The sequence below is a fragment of the Haplochromis burtoni genome, unplaced genomic scaffold (assembly GCF_018398535.1).
Source record: "Haplochromis burtoni strain Fernald_Lab_line unplaced genomic scaffold, NCSU_Asbu1 Contig_34, whole genome shotgun sequence".
NCBI lineage: Eukaryota > Metazoa > Chordata > Actinopteri > Cichliformes > Cichlidae > Haplochromis > Haplochromis burtoni.
Window position 1 is genome coordinate 1,836,404 of NW_024582395.1, and position 19,750 is coordinate 1,856,153.

A 19,750-nucleotide genomic window follows, 5' to 3' on the forward strand; every position below is an offset into this window, starting at 1 on the left:
CACACACACACACACACACACACACACACACACTGAGAGCTATGACTGGCTCTACCTGATCTTGCTGAATCCCATATACAGTAGCAGTGGAGAACTCTTTATTTCTCCAACTCAGCACACCTCCCTCACCCCGTCCTCTCATATACTGTCAACTGACCAAGTAGACAGAGAGCCGCTGCACACAACATAATACTCTACAAAAATACGGTAACATAATATTCAACAGCCCGTTATTCGGCTTTGCCGTCTCTCACACTATGAGGTAAAGACCTGTTTCATCACACAGGATGAAGCACTAGAGTGTAAAAGGCTGCCAAGAACAGAATCAGTATTTGACATTTACAAGTTTGCTCTGAACTTTTAATTAGCTGGATTTTAATCGCACAGTGGCAGGATACTGCGCTTGCCATTGGGGAGTCGCTTCACTTTAAGGGTTCTCGAGGTTTTTAATGACTGGGCGCCACTTTAGGGACCCTGCATACGCACAGAAAAATTCACAAACGCTTTTCACTACCGTTTGTGATGCGTCTATTAAAGGGACGGTTATTAGAGTTTTGCAACCATTACTGAGGTGACTGATGCATTTGCTGATATTCCTAGGAAAGTTAAGTCAGCAATGATGGCTACAATAGCAGGGCTGGCTAATTGGTGGCTAATTGAATTAATGCTAGAAAGCTAGACTCTTTTGTTTACTTCACTACTTTGCCATAGTAGCCAACAACCAGTGGATGAATGACAGGTGTGATACGTGTTTTGCTACGTTTTTTCCTCAATTGAAAGAATTCCAACGGTTCCTGAAAGCAGCAGCTCTGTACTTTTCAGTGCTATTAGAGTCATTACGGTAAACCCAGGCACGATGTCACAGCAGCCCCACAAAGATGAAGGTTGGTTGAGAATGAGTGAGTGTGATGGAGCACGACAGAAAACAGACCTTTTATCAGGCATTCGTGTTATTATTATTATTTTTATCTTTTATTTTATTCTTTTATTTTTGCTGTTTGCCATGATGTTTTCTGTGCTATTTGCAGGGATTTGGATCTGGTGCAGAAAATGAAGTAAAGGATTTAGTGAAATATGGCAAGGTAAAAGCAAGGATTGCATGATCCTCTGCTCCTTTTAACATCTCTCAGTTTCTTTTACCATGTGTTATAGATAAAATAAATACGGACACAAAAATATGCAAATAAGGAGGCGCACTGCTGCCTACTTCCTAACACAGCCAGTACAACAACTGAAACAGACAGAAACAGTACAGCGTACAGTTTCACTTGATTTACTCAAAATAAAATATGTATAAAAAAAACTGAGGAAAGATAACTGATGTTACATTGAAGAAGTTACATTAAAAATATAATAATCCAAATATAAATATCATATATTTCTGCTATTCTCCCACCACTTTCCTTTATATATAACCAAAGTGATTAACCTCAGTATTTCTTCTAGAAAAGCTGTCAGGATCTTTAACAGAAGGGTGCATGAAAGTAAATGAATATGGTGGGATTCTTATCATATTCCTTTGATGAACCCCTTTAGGAAGCGAGGCTTCCTTTACCTAGTGCTATTCTGAAAATTTCCCCAAGTCCCGGAAGACCCTCTACAGTCAACATGGGCGTCCCCTGGCACATTCCTCCATTGTCCCACAAAGGGAGATCTTTGAAAGGGTATATGCAGTCTGCCTGCTTCTGTGTGTGTGGCGTCTCCAGTTGTGGTAACCCCACACTTCTCTGGCATAGCTCCAAGAGACATGGGAACACAGCAAAGGATTATTCCACGAGGAGAGGGAGTTAAAGTGGAAGAGGAAGAGATCAATAGAGGAAGGTACAGTAAAGGAGGTAGAGCAAAGAGTTTCCTGACTGCCATTAGCCTGTACGGCACAGACACAGTCAAAGGGGAGCAATCAGTTTAGGATTACTGTTTTTTTTTATATCAATATAGTTCACTTAAGGCTAGAGGATAAAAACAAAAGCAGAAAGAGAGAGAGCTCTGTGATACTGTTAAACTTTACAGCGCAGACTCTTTCTACTATGACTAAAAAGCCAAAACTGAAGGTAATGTGAAGGTCAACAACAATTCCTGTTTGGCATCTTAAATCTCTGAACGAAATTACATTCTTTGGCTGAAAAATATTTTGAACTAATCCTCTTGTTAAATTCAGCCCAGCAGTTCCTCCACACTCCTGCTTCAGCTCCGCCGTGCACACCTACAGCCATTATCCACCTTTTTTACAGCAGATATTCTGACTTTGTAGGGAAGGCAGGGGTGGCATTAATAACATTAACAATGGCTCAGTTCCATTAACTGCACTAATAGGCCACTTCAGTGAGCCAACGTGCAAAAATATGAATTATATTAGAAACTGGCTAATATAAAGTGTCATTTTCCAAGAAATTATAGGAGTGATACACCAAAATATGCTTTAGTTAATTACATTTCACCAGAGCGCTGACTAAAAATAAAAAAAATACCAGTTGCCACCAGTATTACCAGTCACCCTCCTGGGTGACACACCTATGGTATCAAAATCCCACATTAGCTCATTCTCGAGGTATCACATTCACAAAGTTTCCAGAAAACTTCATCTCTGACCTTGACCTTCAGGTGAAAACATGAATTTTTATCAGAATATAAGCAAAGGTTTTTGTATTTTTTCTAAGATTGCACATTTAACCATATTTTAACCTCAATCGTGATTTGGGCTTCCCACAATTGAATGAAAATGATCGAGCAATGCTGGAAATCAGAATAATGAAGATCAAGAAAAGCAGCGTAATGGATGCTAATGTGAATCATTCAACATCAAGTCTGTGCAGCATATGCGTCCATCTTCAAGCTCACAAAGGCCCGCTGACTGTGACTTTGTGAAAACGATACACTGGACAAAAGACACGTTATCACCTCGCAAAATTATTCTTCCAAAAGGACAATAACTGTGTTGTATGCAAAATGTTGCACACACCACAGTTATTTTTGAAAAAGAGAGATGGATCTCAGAGCAGTCGAGTACTTCGCTACAAGCTTCAATCACATCCACATTCATCCAGCACAACGTAAAACTGAAGCAATAACCTGTTGATTTAATTATGCATTAAGTTTTTTTATCTATATATAAACATTGAATTATAATATATATGTATATATTTTTTCTTCTTCTTAAACAAGGTGAACAAGGAGGATCAGTTTTATTTCGCTGCAAAAATCTGTGCATCGGCAGGAACCACGGCAACCTCTTACTCATTCTCTCACCTTAACACATGGACAGACTGACTTCTACTCATTCACTTGTCTTCCAACCAGGCTCAGTTTTCCTCTCCTCTACCTCCCACCACAGTGACCTTCACCTGTCACACAGACTTCATATTTACAGCCACTACGGCCCATCTGCCTGCACTCAGCCCCGACTGTCAATCAGCGGCAAGCCGCCTCCACCCTCTGACAATCCATCATAGGCCAAAAGCACCAGACCACAACATCCGGTATAAACACCGACATCAACAACAAGTGATCCAGCACATGATGGCCGGATGCTACTTTTGACAAACGTGTTCAAAGTTAAGGAATTGATCAGTGGTTTATACACACTTCATTTTACAGAAGCCAACGATGTTTCCCTTAAGTTTTGATTTTAGCTTTTAATAAGCTTGTCTGTGCTGTGTGTGCAATAACGGAGCCTCCATGTGCACAACTGTCTACATGCATCATCAAACAGGATTAAGAAATGAAAATATATTTAACATGAGCTTCCACCAGAGAACATAACATTACACAAGATAATTTCAGCCGACTACTGAGGAGCAGTTTCTGTATAATCAAAAAGAACTAATGAAAACAGTCAGCTTCTGAACACTGCATACCACCCGTTGTCTACAGTTTCATTAAATGCAGCTTAAAGTGTCTTTTTCTTTTTTAATTATAAAAGTGATGAAGAACAAATGTGGAAAATGAACACCCACACCTTCAGCAGTTCTTTGCCTTTGAACACTTTGTCTAAAAGGATGCGGCGTCGTCCAATTCTGTGCGTTCACTTCTGATTAGTCATTATGTTAGGCCAGTCCCGGTATAGAAAGGTCAGACGCAAATTCATTTTGTGCAGAGACACAAGTGAACACACCTATGTTCCTAGTAATAGCTCATATTTCCATTTCCATCCCTTCACCACTGTCTAAAAATGTGGGGCAAAAGCTCCAGGTAGCACCGCACGCTCACACCCCCAACCCCGCCAAGTAATAGTGCCCGGGTAGAGGGCCACTGGATTCAGCATTCTGAATCTCAATGACAACCAGACATCCACAGGGATTTATCTAAATGCAAATCAGCTGCCGTCACTCAACAACACACGCATAATTTACTTTGTATGTCCTAAAATACATGAGGCAGAAGTGTACAGCCAGCCAGCCGGGCAGCCCATCAGCTCTGCCTTCTCTTTCATTGGTGCCCTCTGGAGTGCACTCATTTTCACCAAATTCACTTTTAATTGAGAGCTAATTGAACCAAGGCAAATTCACGCTGGAGGTAGAACGGAGAGGAGCAGAGGAGTGTAGCAAAGGGAGATAAATAAAGAGGAGGGAAAAGAAGAGGTAAAGCGGGATTTAGAGTGGCAGGTGACAATAAAATCTGCTGCTTGTGTCACTCTCACTCTCAAAGGACAGAAGCACTTTGACAAGGAAAAAAGGGTGAAAGGCAGGAAGAAATATGAGGAAGAAATAGGGTAGAATCTGTCACACACTTAATTTGTTTCCCAGCAGGAAAAAAAAGAAGAGAAAAGTTTCCAATAACAGGAAAAGCTCTGTGGATATTCTGACGACGGAGTACTCGTAAGGCAAAAACTGCTTCTCAAAATTGTGTTTTCACTAGAGGCGCAACTACAGAAGTCAAACTCTGTAACTCTGTTCACCTCAGTCACAAGTGCTTCCCAGTTACAAAGCTGACATTAAGCAATATACAAGGATGTCTACAGAGCACCAAGGCCCTGTGACCTGTAATGTAAATCATGGTGTAAAGTGATCTATGTTCCAAAGGTTATCTGGGGTCTTGACGATGGGAAAACAACCTCCCTGATGCTGCTCGATGCTTTCTCCACTTCTACACAGCTGTTAATTAGCCAAGCTAAGTGCACCATTAATCGATTGTTTGTCTCTATGCTATATCTCATAACACTGTTGCACTCTGGCAATGGCAGGAGAAGAAATGTGAGGTTCAAGAAGTCACACTTTTCCGCTGGTGAAATACTGGTGCCGGGGAGACAGGAAGCAGAGAGTAACAGAGCCTTCGCAAACACAGGAGTGGGAGGCAGTCTGATGGGACTGAAAAGACTTTAACAATATTGAAATCGATTGCATAAACACTCTGAGCAAGTGGAAAAAGAGTTGAGAGCAAAAAAAAACACATTTGTTATGTGCTTAAATCAAGAATTTTAACAAAGCCACAACCTTATCAGCAAAAGAAACGCACATGACATTTTCTGAAGCACAAAACAAGGGTTCCTATGAAGTTCACAAGTCTAAAGAGACAAGAGTGGAACATTTTTAAGTCAAAGAAAAATAAGAGTGAAGGTAGAAGTAAACAGAGAGCGAAAGAAGCTCCCACTGGTGCAACAAAACATGGCAAGCAATAAAGACACGACATAGTGCTTTTTGTTCAGGCACTTTCTTAGACCATAGACACACACACACACACACAAAAGTGGAAACAAAAGGAATTCACTACAATGAACATCAAGTAGAATCTCAACAGGTGGCAAGCATGCCGCTCAAGTGACAGCTATTTAAAACCTGCTTAGCTGTTAAGCTGACTGAATCACTAACAGGCGTAGTCATACGGTGCAGACTCGGGAGAAAATGCACGTCAAGATTGTGAAATTGAGACGCAACATGGGACGAATATTTGTATATTAATTTTTCAATCACCCACAGTTTGGTACTTCCATTTGGATTCACTTAGAAGAAGACAGGGTTCAAACAGAGAAGACTGATTAAGACAGAAGTTTGAAAAATGTCAACAATTTCTAGGGGAGCTGCTTCAGTCATTTCTGGAAACCTGCAAGTCTTTGATTTCTACTGACACCGATGATACAGAAACAAATAAGTATCACATAGCAAGTAGTTGCTTGTTGCAGTTATATTTTTTTAGACTATATAAAAGAATAAGTACTTTGAGGATAAGTGCTTTCTGACAGTTGTTTAGGCCCATTTAACAGCAATCCAACAATTCTGATATTTTATAAACTATAAAGCACACTTGAGAGCTCTATAAAAAAAAAAAAAAAACAACAACAAAAAGTTTCACGGGACGGGGGTACTTCCTGTCAAACCAACACTTCTGAAAGTCCATCACAAGAGGGAGCCCACCAGTTAAAAACTGGTCAAGTGTTACCATAGTGACAGCAAAGCCTGTACTTTGTGAGTCGAGTCAAAGAGTCCGGTCCAAGTAACTGCCTTGTATCTGCTTTTCCTCATCGCTTTTCCTTGACCTTATGGAAAGCATCATGAGGGCAAGGTGCGAAGAAGAATTTGATGGTCTGCTGCGTTCCACGTCACCACAGCGTGTTCTTAGCGTGTTGTTTCGTGTAGGTCATATAAACGAGAACCACCGGTGAAGCATTTCATTCCTAAAGCTGAAATTTTAAAGAAAAGAGAACATGTATCCAGTACAAAGAAATAAATCTTTTTTTTTTCCTGGTGGAGAGATGATTGTGTGCAACTCAGTGTTTCCTCCACCTTTTTGAAGATTTCTATGACCGAAGAAAAATTCCCTTCATCCATAACTTATCCCAGCTGACCCGCAGTAAAAATTTATTCATGATATTCCCAAAGGCTGGCAATATAACAATGAACATTACCGATACTAACCGAACAACAGCAAACCTTAAATGCACTTTGATCATAAAGTTGATTTAGAAAGCTTATATAAATCTGCTTTCTTCATGCAAGGCAACACCTCGACAAGAGGCAGATTTTATTACAGCAGCGTAATGTTCAGAGTTCAGCTGTGGGTTCAACAGCCTGATGCTGAAAATTCAAAACATATCAGCATGTTATGGAAAGGAGGGTGCGGCGCTATTAATTATGGGATAGAATTTTCATAAAGGATGGTCTAGCTTGTCCTATGCTAAAGGAGGCAAGAAAGGAAGCACTGAAGTACCTTTCATTAATATTTAGAGAACTCAAACAGCTCTTATTACAAATACTTTTAGGTAACCCTCCCCCCAAAAAATTAAAAATTAAGTTTATTTGTCTGGTACCAACTCGCAGCAACAGTCACCTCAAGGTGCTTCATACTGGAAATTAAAAACCCAATATTTGAAAGAAAACACAAACAATTAGACCATCCCCCAGAAGTAAGCACCCTGTGACAGCGGGGACGACGAACTCCCCCTTAACAGGAAGAAACCTTGGGCAGAACCAGGCTCAGGGAGGGGCTGCAATCTGCCACGCCCAGTTGGGATGTTGGTGGAAAGAAAAGACAAAAAAGGAGAGCAGAGAGAGACAAGGACAAAGCACAAACTATGAGCGAGAGAACACAAAATTTAATGATAAGCGGTAAACTTAATGACATGCAATAGAGTGAAGAAGAAACGCTCCGTGCATTATGGGAGGTAGCCTGCGCTTATAGTAGTATACCCAAGGAATCGTTGATCCAGCCCCAACTATAAACTTTATCAAAAAGGAATACTTTTAGGTCTTCAGGTACCTGAAATGTGCTAGTGTATGTGCCCCCTTCCTTCTTATTGTGGTCCAAGCCATTTAAGTAAATTTGTCTATTAAGTCAAGAGCTACGCAAACAGATACAAAGGAAAAGTTGCTGTACAGGTTGATGGTTTGTTTGATTTTTTTCCTGATGTCAGATTTCTACAGCAATACAAACTCCAAGCCTCCAGACATGCCTTTTAGAGACTAACATTAGAAATGTAAAAAAAAATTAAATGAAAAAGGATTCTAATGTATTTCAGCCAGCATTCCTTAGCCAGGTTGTCCTTGAAAAGATGGACGAGCTGCAGTGAAACAGAAGCTAACATAAAGCTGTATGTGAGAGATGGACAGAAAAATTATGAGAAGACAGAGGGAAGCACTGTGCAGCGAGCAAATAGAGACGGAGCAGGCAGTGGAGAGGAAAAAAATCATTTTCAAAGAGCAGTGACAGCACAATAGAGGAACAAAGAAATGTACAAGAGTGGACGTACTTTAGAAGCTGAGAGCGGTGGACCGAAAACAGACAAACAGAAACAGTACAGGTGAGGGAATCCCAATTACAGCGTGACCTCGTTAACCCCAGAGGCTCGTTAGAGTCTTGTTAGAGCAGCATTCTCCAGGCCCATCTTCTGTCACACCTTCATTAAGTCCATCGACCCACTGTGCTTATTAAACACATTCATTACCCCAAGTATTGAACCGCTGCCGCGATCACCGGCCCCAAATGCATCACAGCGGGAGGTAAAGGAAGACGCTTGGTGGAGGGTGAGATAGTAGATGAGGGGGGAGGAGGATGGATCATGCACATAAATAGACAGATAAACCACAACATCTATAAATGGTCCTACGGATGGCTTTGTGCTTCCTATCACTAATGAAGTCAGCATTTAGAGCGAGTTTGGTCTCTTAAAGACAGACGGCAGCAGGAGAGGGCAACAGAGGGGAAGTGCAAGTGAGAGGGAGCACATGCCTTGTTTGAGAGGAGAGTGAGGAGATAAGTAAGAGGACCACACGCGTGCACGGAGGGTACAAAGTTTGAAATAAGGCAGGTAGACTTTGTCCAAGTCTCTGCTGTGCTACACATCTGTCTTTTCTCCATAAACAGGACAGAAGCGAATCCCAGGGGAGGGCTATTCATCACGATGCACACACAAACTAGTTCACAGGCTAAAGACGAGGCCTCCGTCCCGACGTCGGGCTCTGGCTTTAAATGATGACATCATTTCTGCCCTTCTCAAACAAAAGGAAAACTCATCATCGGAGAGAAGGAGAGAGGGGAGGAAGAGAGAGAGTGCAAAGAGATTAAGAAGAGTAAAGGCATGAGCGAGGTGTCGGAAAGGGCCATGAATCATAGTGACATCCCTGGCTGGGTGTCAGAAGCTGCTGCTGTCTGGGGCTGGATAAACAGAGGGCCTCTAAAGCAATGCTCTTTAAACACCGGCCAGGTCAAAGCCCAGTGCTGGCCCTCTGGAAAACTGAAACGGGTGCCAATTTTACTGATGGTCAAAAACTTACCGGCTGCAGTGTTGCCATAACCTTTCCAACTTGCTGCTGCCCGTTAGGCCCAGATCGACCACCAAAAAATACATCTGTGAGTTACCACAGTTTGACTTTCACACAGGTCACCAAGTAGCTAGACTGAAGTAAAACTGAAAGTTAATATAATTAAACTAACGATAAAATGCATTTCACTTAGAGGAAAAAGACTCTTCATTCGCTCTATGGTGATAAAACTTTGTTTTCGTTGACAGATTATTTTGGTCGTGCTCATATTATAGCACTCATCTTCATCCAACATAAGTATTCCTTTTTCAGATTCATCTTTGAAAAAAGAAAAAGTGTCAGCTTTTAAAATCTTACAACATTGAGTTATTAGCCTAGGGGCAGGACAAATTTTTCACAGCCTGAGCACTCACCACCCAGTAACAAAATAAAAAATGAAATTAAATGCGGGTTTCATCTCAGCTTTACCCCCCGCCTCCGACTGCAGTCCGTCCATGTGCTCAGCCAGAGTAAGCAAAGGAGAGAAAATGAATCGAAATGGAAGTCAGACCCGCATTAACATTCTTCAGTGCTTTTTCTGGTACTCCAGTAGCTGCGGGCGAATGCTTGATAACGTCATGGAGATGAGCGCTGCTACAACATCTCCACTACTTGGAGATTATGTATTACCACTGCAAAGCCCATTCAGAGTTTCTCGCTACAGGTGAGAAAATGCTTATTTTCATTTCAATAAAATTCAAATTCTGACATGAATTATGTGACATCGGAAAGGACGCGAAGGCCACAAAAACTCATCAGCCATTCTACACACGCATCCTCGTGCAGGAAAATATTACAGCCTCACTACCAACAGGTTACGCGACATGATTCTCCTCCAAATCAGACTCTCGGTAAATGACTTCTCAGGAGTAGGTAAACAGAAAATGTGTGTGAATTTAATACTTTTTGAGATGTTCAAGTTTCTAAAAACACCTTTTTGTTTTTTGGTTTGTTTTTTTATGTGCAGTCTTAAGTACTAGAGGAAAAGAAACTCACTCGCTGCTCATTCACTGTCGTATTACTGCTCTTATCCAGTCCTACTACACCCTCTGCAGTTGAAAACCAGGCAAATCAAACAAGATCAAACTGGTTTCTCTGCAACCGTCTACCGTGCACTTGTGAGGGCAGTTTGCAAGCTCTGTAAGAGATACAGGTTCATTCTTTTATTTTATTTTTAAAGAGATGACATTCTCATAAACTGAAGTAAAAGGCAACCAATGAAATGAGTGTAGGACTTTGACCATGAGCTAATTTGCTGCCCTTGTCACCGGTAGGCTTTTGAGGCAACATAGACTAAGATAAAACAAAGTCAAGCCATACAGTCAGTACAAGGAGCTATAATGATTTAAACAGGACAAATTAGAACAACAAATTAAAACAACAGTTTATAACAAAGCCAGAGTTTTGCCTTAATAGAAACACATTCAAAAAATGTTAATGTTTTCATTGCTGATGTGTTCAAAACCCTTTATTTAAAACAAATGGGCATAAGTTACAGCTCTGTGTTGGCACGCCTTGGAACACACTTTCATTTTCTTTTTAAAAAGGTATATAAGCTAACATAAAAGTGAAGTAAAATGTAAGAATCATTTTGATTCTTGCTCCTGCTGGTAAAAGCTCATTTACTTCCATCGTTACATCAATGTAGACATTACTAGCACAGGTTAGCTGCCCTGCCCAAACAAATTTCTGATTCATAGCCGGTGTCATTTTTTGGCATTCTGTCACTGTTCAGCAGTATAAAGTCAGCTGTGCGGCCCGTCCCACTTCTCCATTATAATGTGAGTCATTCACTTGACTTTGTTTTCTTTCCACAAGGTTAATACTTTTAACATTTCCATGAGCCACTCGAGGAATCCAAGAGAGCATCCTGCCACACCGAAGTGTTTTTCGTCTTTTTTACAAAGTAATTTAGACTGTGTTATTGATAGACTGTGGGACACACACACACACACACACACACACACACAAAAGAATGTTGATCCTGACTCTTTACCGCAGTAACTAATATTGAAAAGAAAACACGGCAGCAAGGTGAAATATCGCTTTGGAGGAAAGTTCACAGACTCGCATTTTGAAAAACGCTTTCACTTTCTTCTTTTCAAAACTTGTTTTGTTCTTGGGCAGACAGCAGAGAGAACATATCGACGAAGTCTGCGTCTGAGTGCAGCCGGCTGTTCGAGTTAAAGTCAGTGCTCATTAATGCATCTGATTACGCTTTAGGCAAAGGCCGAACGGCAAAAAAAAAGCCGCACGCACATACAGAGCCGTCTTTGTGGGGACACAGATCAATACAAATGCACTTCAAAAGAGGAAAGAGGAAGATGTGCGAGGGAGAGGAATCCGCTGTTATCATAGACCACATGATGAGAATGTAAACAATAATAATAATAATGAGAAGAAGTGTATAAATCACAGTTTATTTCCTTACAATAAACAAGCCTCTTAGCTTCTTCCAAATGAGTCTGCAACTTTCAATTATTTATAGTGTTTTATTGTTTCTACTATTGATCATTTACCAATTTGTCTGTTCTTCAGATGATTTGTGCTGATCATTTTGTCAGCTGCTGTTTTCCAACGTTTAAACAACAAGCTCAACACAAATATTCGGTTTATCGTTGAGTTTATGGAAACCATGTTACTGATGAAAATGCAGCACTTTTATCTTTGAGGTGTGAAAAAAAGACAAGGCCAAGTTTTGAAAACACTTGCAATTTTCCATTGCTTATGTCAAAGTTGTTGAATATCCCAATAAAACGAGGACTCGGGAAATAAAATATAACATTAAGGAAAAAATGTGTTGGCTTAGGTGGGCGTAGGTGTGACGATGAGAATGAACTGATGTCTTTCTCTTTGTGTTTGCGCCCTTCACCCTCAACAGCTGGGACAGGCTCCAGCCGCTATCCCAGATTATCAACCTTTAATTGAAAAAGTGGATGGACGGGCAAACATTGTAATGCAAAAACAACAACACAATAAAAAGAATTACTATCAGCATCTGCTATCAGAAAACATTGGCATGTTTCAGGATCCTAAAGCATGGAAAGTCTGACTGGGAGCAGTCCTACCCCCACCTCCCAATCTGATGGACATAATCCAGTGCTATTAGCAACTAAACTGGCTTAATACATTCGACAACATCTGACATTCAACATCCTGAAAAGTCTAAATGGCCATCTACAAAGACTGGAGGGGATTGCGGAGATGGACACCACATTGTTTATGCATGTGCAATGCTGTGTTTATGCGCCTGGTCAGAGTGGTTCTATTTATCTCTAATCACAGTCAAATATGTGGAAGAAAAAAAGTTTCCAAAGGAGACTCCAGTGCAGATGGCAGCTATTCAAGTCACCCACCGCTCCCGAGTGTATGTGTGTCACTGCCACCATCTGAAATATTCCTCTGTGTTTTTGTGCGATGTGTGTTGGTTCATGTCAAAAGGTCTATCCCATAATAACTGACAGCTATCATTATCACTTCCTTTCTCTTTGATCTCTCCCTCTAATCCAGCTAATTAAATCTGCTAATGTCAATATACATTTTAATCTGCAATCATGTTTGATTGGACCTGTGGAGCCTCACTGTCAGTCCTCCTGCCAGCGAAAACCCAACTACTGACAAGCTTGACAGCCAGCCAATCAGAACGGGAGATGAGCCCTCCTCCACTGACCTATAGCCAGGAAACACCATTCATACTGACAGTTCATCTTTTTCTAGTGTTTCACAAAGTCCCACAGACAAATACATCTCTTCCTTCCCAAATATCCACAAGAGAGGGCTAAAAAAAAAAAGCTGTCGAAAAACGAAAAAGGGGAGGAGAAAAAAAAAACAAGGGAGAGAAGCTCTGATTGTACATGCAGAGTGGTAATTACAACTAAATTGAGGGCACATGGTAATCTATGTTAGGTCATCTCTAATTCCACTTACATTTCCACATTTTGGACTAATTAAAACCGTTAATAATCAGAGCCTGTGCGCGTAAGCGAGAGGGGGGAGAGGGAAAGCGGGAAAGAGGGAAAGAGGGAGAGACAGTGCATTTTCAGACGCGGCATCTTTGAGATGAGCCAGAGGAAGAATGTACCGTCACACTGCAGGAAAATTAAGTGCACACGCTTTGATTTTAACAAGACACGAGAGCAGATAACATTTTGGGGGGTTTTCCGTTTAAAGACACAGGAAAAAAGAGAGTGAGGAAAAGTGCTTCTCCAGCGAAAATGTTTCCAGATTGTAACGTGTTTAATTGAAAGGTACACTGGAGCAAAGTTGGAAAGACGGGTGACGAGGGGTTTTCGCAACTTCTGTTTTGTCCACTGCTTGGTCTATAAAACTGACAGAACTCAGAGTTAAACTTTCAGGGCTGCCTCTCCCCCCCCTACGGCAAACTGGAGCGAGTCTGGGAAAAGGGGAATTTGCTATTCTCCCAGCCTTTGCCCTTCGAGGTGCTGAAAGAGAACAGAATATGAATGGGAAGCGAGCGAGAAAACACTTCAGAAGATGAAAACAAGCCTTGAAAGCCAACTGCTGCAATAATACCAACTGCGGCATAAATAGTGGATGAACGCCAATAAAGAATGCAGGGTGGATGTCAAAAGAAGAGGGGCACAGACACACCGCAGTCACCTGCTTTTCACACAACGCTCTCAGCCCAGGGTTATCCATAGCCCTGGGCTGATTTGGCCCCGAGCTAACAAGCAATGAAAGCGAAAGCTCCAGTTTGTCAACCGTAAACAAAATTTGGAGACACTACTGAGCGTAAAAGCCATCCTCGGGATTACATTAGCAACTTTAAACCGTCATTATCATAGGGAAGGGCACACTGCTTCGGTATGATAATCAGGGTATGAAATTACACATCTCCCCTTTTTTTAAAAAAAAATTAAGAAAAATCTAACCAATGGCACAAAAGTGTCCAGATATTACTACCAAGATTTTGCAAAAAATACTGTGTACATTATAGCAATGTTACAACTACTGCTGCTGAACAAATAACAGAGTCCTTCAAGTTGCACAAGCCTATTCAGAAATGTTGCGCATCCCCCCCTGCAAAAAAACGTCTTGAACCATCACCAGAGCTTGATATGGTCTTAACACAGAGAAAACGAACCCTTCAGCGTGGCAGTAAAACCACAATCATGGCAAAAAGGAAAGCAAGACAGAAAGGAAAAGAAAATGTACGTGGGTGCACATGACAAAGAAAAAGTTAAGAGGGCGAGTGAACAGACCACACAGCAACATCCTGCAGCAATTTAATTATTCCATTTTGGAGGAGGAGGAGGAGGAGAAAGAGAGAAAAGATCAGAGTGAGTGAAAGGCTCATCCTCATCTGTGATTGATTAGGATAGACAGAAACTCACACCCACATTAACACACAACAGAAGCCAGCATGAGAAGAGGAGAAGTTTTACAAAGTAGTCTTAAGAGGCTTTCACTACACTCCCATGATTTTTGCAATTTATAGCACACTAAAACCCCAAAAAGCCAATCTCAGCACTTTCCTGAATCAATTCATGTAGTGAAGACGGGCTGAGCCCACACAACATTTCCGCAAGAGTTCAGTCTTTCATTTTTTGTATAAACCTTTCAGGAAAGCCTTTTTCCAAGCGCCCTCAAACCTTTTAGTGTGTCCATGACTTGTAGACTTCAGTATTAAGCAAGATCTTTGGCGTACAACAGCTTGAGACACCTTTTATATTCTTTAGGGTTGAAGAAACTTCAGAAATCAAAAAATATATGCAATGTAATTATACATAAAGAGGCATCAATAAGTGTTTCTGCATATTTCTGACTCGCTTAAAGATTGCAATTCTAAACCATTTTACCACAGAACAACAAAATCAGTTTTCTTCATATCTGAGAGACTGGAGCAGAGACCCTTAGGTAGCCTTTAAGCTGTCAGAAAGAATAAGTGCTTTCTGGGTCGTCTTAACTCCTGGCAAAGTTAACGACAATTTTAGGCCAAGCAAGCAGAGCGACTAGACATAACAATTCCCATATAAGCTCAGCCCATTTCTCTCTGCCCTGATGACAGGAAGCTAAAATAACTTCAGCGCCTTCACGTCTGAAAAATGACCATCTGAAATTGATACTGGTCCTCTGAAACGTTATAAGAAGCAATATTAATCTCTCACCTAGTGGTAATCGCTAATTTCATATACTATTAAGATGATGAATGGGATTTTAACAAACTGAGCTGTTGTTAAAAACTTAAAGCAGACCAATCCATCAAGGTCACGATTATTCATGGCCTCCAAAGAAATAGTAGCGGGAAAAAGGTGAAACCATTAGTGAAACAAGAACGATGGAGATAGCAGGTGGATAGGCACAGACAAGCCAAATAATTTAAAAGATAAATATTTTTTTAAACATAAACATTAACAATACAGTTTAAGAAAAAACACATCTATACTGGTAGAATTACACAAATCATCATCAGACTATGAGGAGAAAGCAGCTGGAAGGCTGTTTGTAGTAATTAGAAAAAAGCGACATCTAGTGGTGATTTAAGGTATGTCGCTTTATACTGCAGATGGTGTTTTTATCATAAGACAAGATGGCATCACAACAACTGAGCTTTCTAATGTCGCACTAAGTTAAAGAATTATATAAAACAAAATCAACTTTTATAGAGAATAGACCAAAAAGCGATTGAAAGGTTAGTTATCAAACATATAATGTGTGTATGTACACTGATAAAGATATTTTCCCTTCTTTAAAGAATCTCTGATGAGATTACCATATAGCAACAAGACAGACACTTGCAGCAAACTTTCATTGCGCCCTGCTATTTGCAGATTTGAGCTGCGTATTTAAAAAACACTACGATAAGGAGCACCTGCAAATGTTTGCCAGCCAAGCTTGAGTGAGAAAAGGAATATACTGAAGGACAGAAATGAATAAGTCTGTGTATCATTATAGATGGTGTCTAGCAAACCATCAAGACATTGACGTACTTATTGGAAGAAGGCGTACTGAGTGGGCTATAATAATGCACGACTTCTTAGCCTTAACCAAAAGTAAAAACTGACCATTTTGTTCTCTTGCAAGTAGAGTCTCTGCAGTTTAGGGCATCCTCTCGCCAAGGCCATGATGCCGTCATCTGAGATACCGTAGCACTGACCCAAGTGGATGTCTTTCAGCTCACTGCAGTGCTCCCCCAGCTGAGGTAAAAAAATAAATAAATTAAAATAAAAAAAAAACAAAACAGAGAAGTAAAGAAGATATTGCTCAAAATCTTCACTAAGCTGATATGACTGGAGTATGTGTTTGCTTTTTATTTAAACTAGGGGTTCATATCTACTGGATCTCGTTCGCAAACAATATGTACACAAATCCGCAAATAAACCAAGCGAAAGAACGCTCCAAACCCAAATCTGTGAGTGCCCATTATTTTCTTTCCTGAATTTGTTTGCACTCTACGATCCTCTGAACATGCATACGTGACGAAATGATGAAGGTTTGGCTGTCTTGAAAATGTAAACACACATTTTTAAACTTAATATTAATACTAATGCTGCTGATGACTATAAGTTTCTTTTTAGTGATTATTTTTTCAAAACCGCTTAAGAACAAAAGCGCTCAGAATTTGAATAAAATACACAATAAACTGAGATTACAAGCCAAGAAAGGAAAACACTGAGTATAAAAAGGCACAGGTTTTAAGCTTTTTTTAAAAAACATATTCTAATAGACATTATCTCATCTTATCTCTCTCTTAAAGATGGCTTCCTTTCTTGTTGGATGTCATCAGTTAAAGTCTAATTTCTTGGCACTATCCCACAGATGCTGAAGAATAATTGCTGTTGCTGAGTTACTCGTCTTGGGCTGACAGATCCTTGTCCTCCACCTGCTTTCTTCTTTTTGTTATGCTCTGGTTGTCTTTTTTTTCCGTTTCAAGTTTGATGTCAAATTGTTTCTTTTCACTTGAACGACAGTGTTTTTCTAAAATGAAACCGTTTTTAGCATCTCTCTTTCTTTCTTTCTTTTTTTCAATAAATGTGTTAAATTAAGAACGGGCACGCGGCAGTATGCTGATTGCAGCACTAACATATACACGGTGGTAAGAACAAAACTGGCTCGTTCACACGTATCATAAATATGACTGTAATTTTGCATTTGTACTGATCAGGACAAGAACATGTATATGCACATAAGTGAATGAGGCCCATTTGTGTGTCTACCCCGGTTCTGAATCCACACCTTTTTCAATGCTGCATCTGTCAGTTTGTCCTGGTTGCCCACATGCACCTTCACCAGAAGAGGGCAGTGTGTAGCCAAAGCACACAAAGAAATGTCACCCAGCTGCTTGCAGCGGTAGGCGGTATATTTCTGCAAGCCAGGACACTGTGAAGCCAGGGAGCACACGCCGTGGTCATGGACCGCCCTGCAATCCGAGATGTTAATCTCGGTCACATTCTGCCTCCGAGAAGCTATTTTCACCAGAAGATCATCATTTACCTGCAGAGCAAGATAACATAAAAAGACACAATAATCAGCACAGAAATCAAAGTTTCCTGTTCTTTCTGACTTTTTTGTAGACAACTGTGTCTCTTACTTGTTGTAGGCCACTGAGGTCGATTTGCTTCCAGAACTGGAAGTCCAAGCAGAGGTCCCTCCAGTACTTACAAACCAGAGAGGCACAAAGACAGCGCTCCTTTACTGTCAGGTGAGACAGCACCTGTGAGGGGAAAAAAAGGGTGTTTTCAGTCCCTTAAAAGCCATCAGACAACAATTCAGTTTTCCAGTGTCTTTGTCTGCACCAAACCATATGAAAACATTAAATAAAAAACTTCTTCTGACCTTAAGAAGGATGGAGGAAGGCAGATGATTGATACTCAAGTGATCAGCAGCTTCAGAACTTCTTGCCTGGCAGTCGTCATAGTTATGTGCGCAGGGCGGGGACGAGTCAGAACTGTGGGGCAAATCGGCGTGAAGACCCAACCCACAGCAGCCATCAGCAGGTGAGGAAGAAGAGGAAGCGGAGGAGGAAGAGGAGGAGGGAAGCGGGCAAAGGGGAAGGTGGCAATGGCCCGTTTCAGAGTTCGAGGCCGCCTCCCCCCCACCTCCATTCTCCAGCCCTCCATCAGGAGCAGCGAAGGCACAGCGCGGCTGCTTACAAGGGGTGCACCTTTGCACCTCTGAGCACTTCCTCTTACACACCTGCAATCGGACACACACGCACACACGCACACACACACACACACACAGACAGACAGGTCACTTGGAATCAGATTTTCAGGCAAATTTAGTTACAATTACAGAAAGAAATTCATGCTGTTAAATGTAAATAAATATGCAATACAGTTATTTGAAAATTATTAAAAGCCTATATTAATTAGGAATTAATGCTCCGAACCGGATGCCTACCATCTCTGTGTAATCGCTGGTGCAGCCGGGCACAGGCACAGGTATGGGCACAGTCACAGACACACCAGCGGTTCGGAAGAGGGCCGGTGGTGGAATTAGTTTGGCAGGAACAGCTGACAAAAGGCTCCTCCCCTGGCCCTCCCAGATAGCAAGTTCTCTCGGTGACAACAAGAACTTGGAGCAATCCTCCGGAGATGCGAGGGTCGCGTATCGCTCCGCAAGCTTCGTGGCAGCTGCCGCTCCGATGCCGACTCCGCCAACACCTGAGACGCTGATTCCCGTGATGCTGTTGTGTCGACACCCGTTGGCCTCGAAGTGGTCGCTCTCGTCGTCGAAACCACCGCTGTTGCCGTGGACGATAAAGCAGAGCATGCAGGGCCCGTGCAGAAAACAGTTCCTCTTCTTCTTCTTCCTGTGATGCAATTTGCGTGTCCTCTTCTTCAGGCGATAACCATTTTTCGAAAAAAGATGGCCCATATAGATGATTCAAGGAAACTCTGGAACAACAAAAAAAAAAAAGGATTGGTAAAATATATATATATATGTTTCAGCACTAACAGGAGGTCGAGCTAAAGGTGACAGAGTGGAAGACGCTCATATTTTCATTGGCAGTGACCAAAATGAACAGGATTACAAATCAGCATATCAGAAGGTCAGCTCAAGTCAAGCAGTTTGGAGGCAAAGTTGGAGAAGCAAGGCTGAGATGGTTTGGACATGTGCAGCACAGGGTTAGTGGATATAATGGACAAAAGATGTTAAATATGTAGCTGCCAGGCAGGAGGAAAAGAGCAAGACCTCAGAGGAGGTTCATGGATGTACTGAAAAAGGCTGTTGTGAGAGCGACAGATGCTAGTTTGTAATGATATGAAAATTCTATGAAAGTTGTAGTGTTAAGACTTGGCATCAAAAAATACGCAATGAAGAAAAAAGGATTCAATGAAAAAAAGAACTTGATAGTTTCCATCCTCAGTACTACGAATTTATTGTAGTCAGTACATAAACATAGCATAGGCGAATTATTTAGCCCCTGTATAATTAAGAGAACAAAGGATATCCTTTCTTTTGCTTAAAATGACTATTCAAAACATTGTTTTTATATATATATATATATATATACACATATATATATATATGATACTTTAATACATTTTTATGAG

General features: G+C 41.0%; 1 protein-coding gene across 4 annotated transcripts in view; it reads right to left on the reverse strand.

Moving 5' to 3' along the window:
• The window catches only part of fbxl17 (F-box and leucine-rich repeat protein 17), a 230,662-nt gene that overhangs the window by 209,499 nt on the left and 1,413 nt on the right, over positions 1-19,750 (reverse strand). For all 4 annotated transcript variants that reach the window (XM_005919018.2, XM_042219500.1, XM_042219502.1 and 1 more), the window contains exons 2-6: positions 18,594-19,090; positions 18,027-18,386; positions 17,782-17,904; positions 17,427-17,684; positions 16,256-16,387 (exon numbers count right to left, since the gene is read on the reverse strand). In XM_005919018.2, coding sequence (XP_005919080.1) covers positions 16,256-16,387; positions 17,427-17,684; positions 17,782-17,904; positions 18,027-18,386; positions 18,594-19,070 — 1,350 coding nt within the window. In that variant the 5' untranslated portion in view covers positions 19,071-19,090. The remainder of the gene's footprint in view (positions 1-16,255; positions 16,388-17,426; positions 17,685-17,781; positions 17,905-18,026; positions 18,387-18,593; positions 19,091-19,750) is intronic.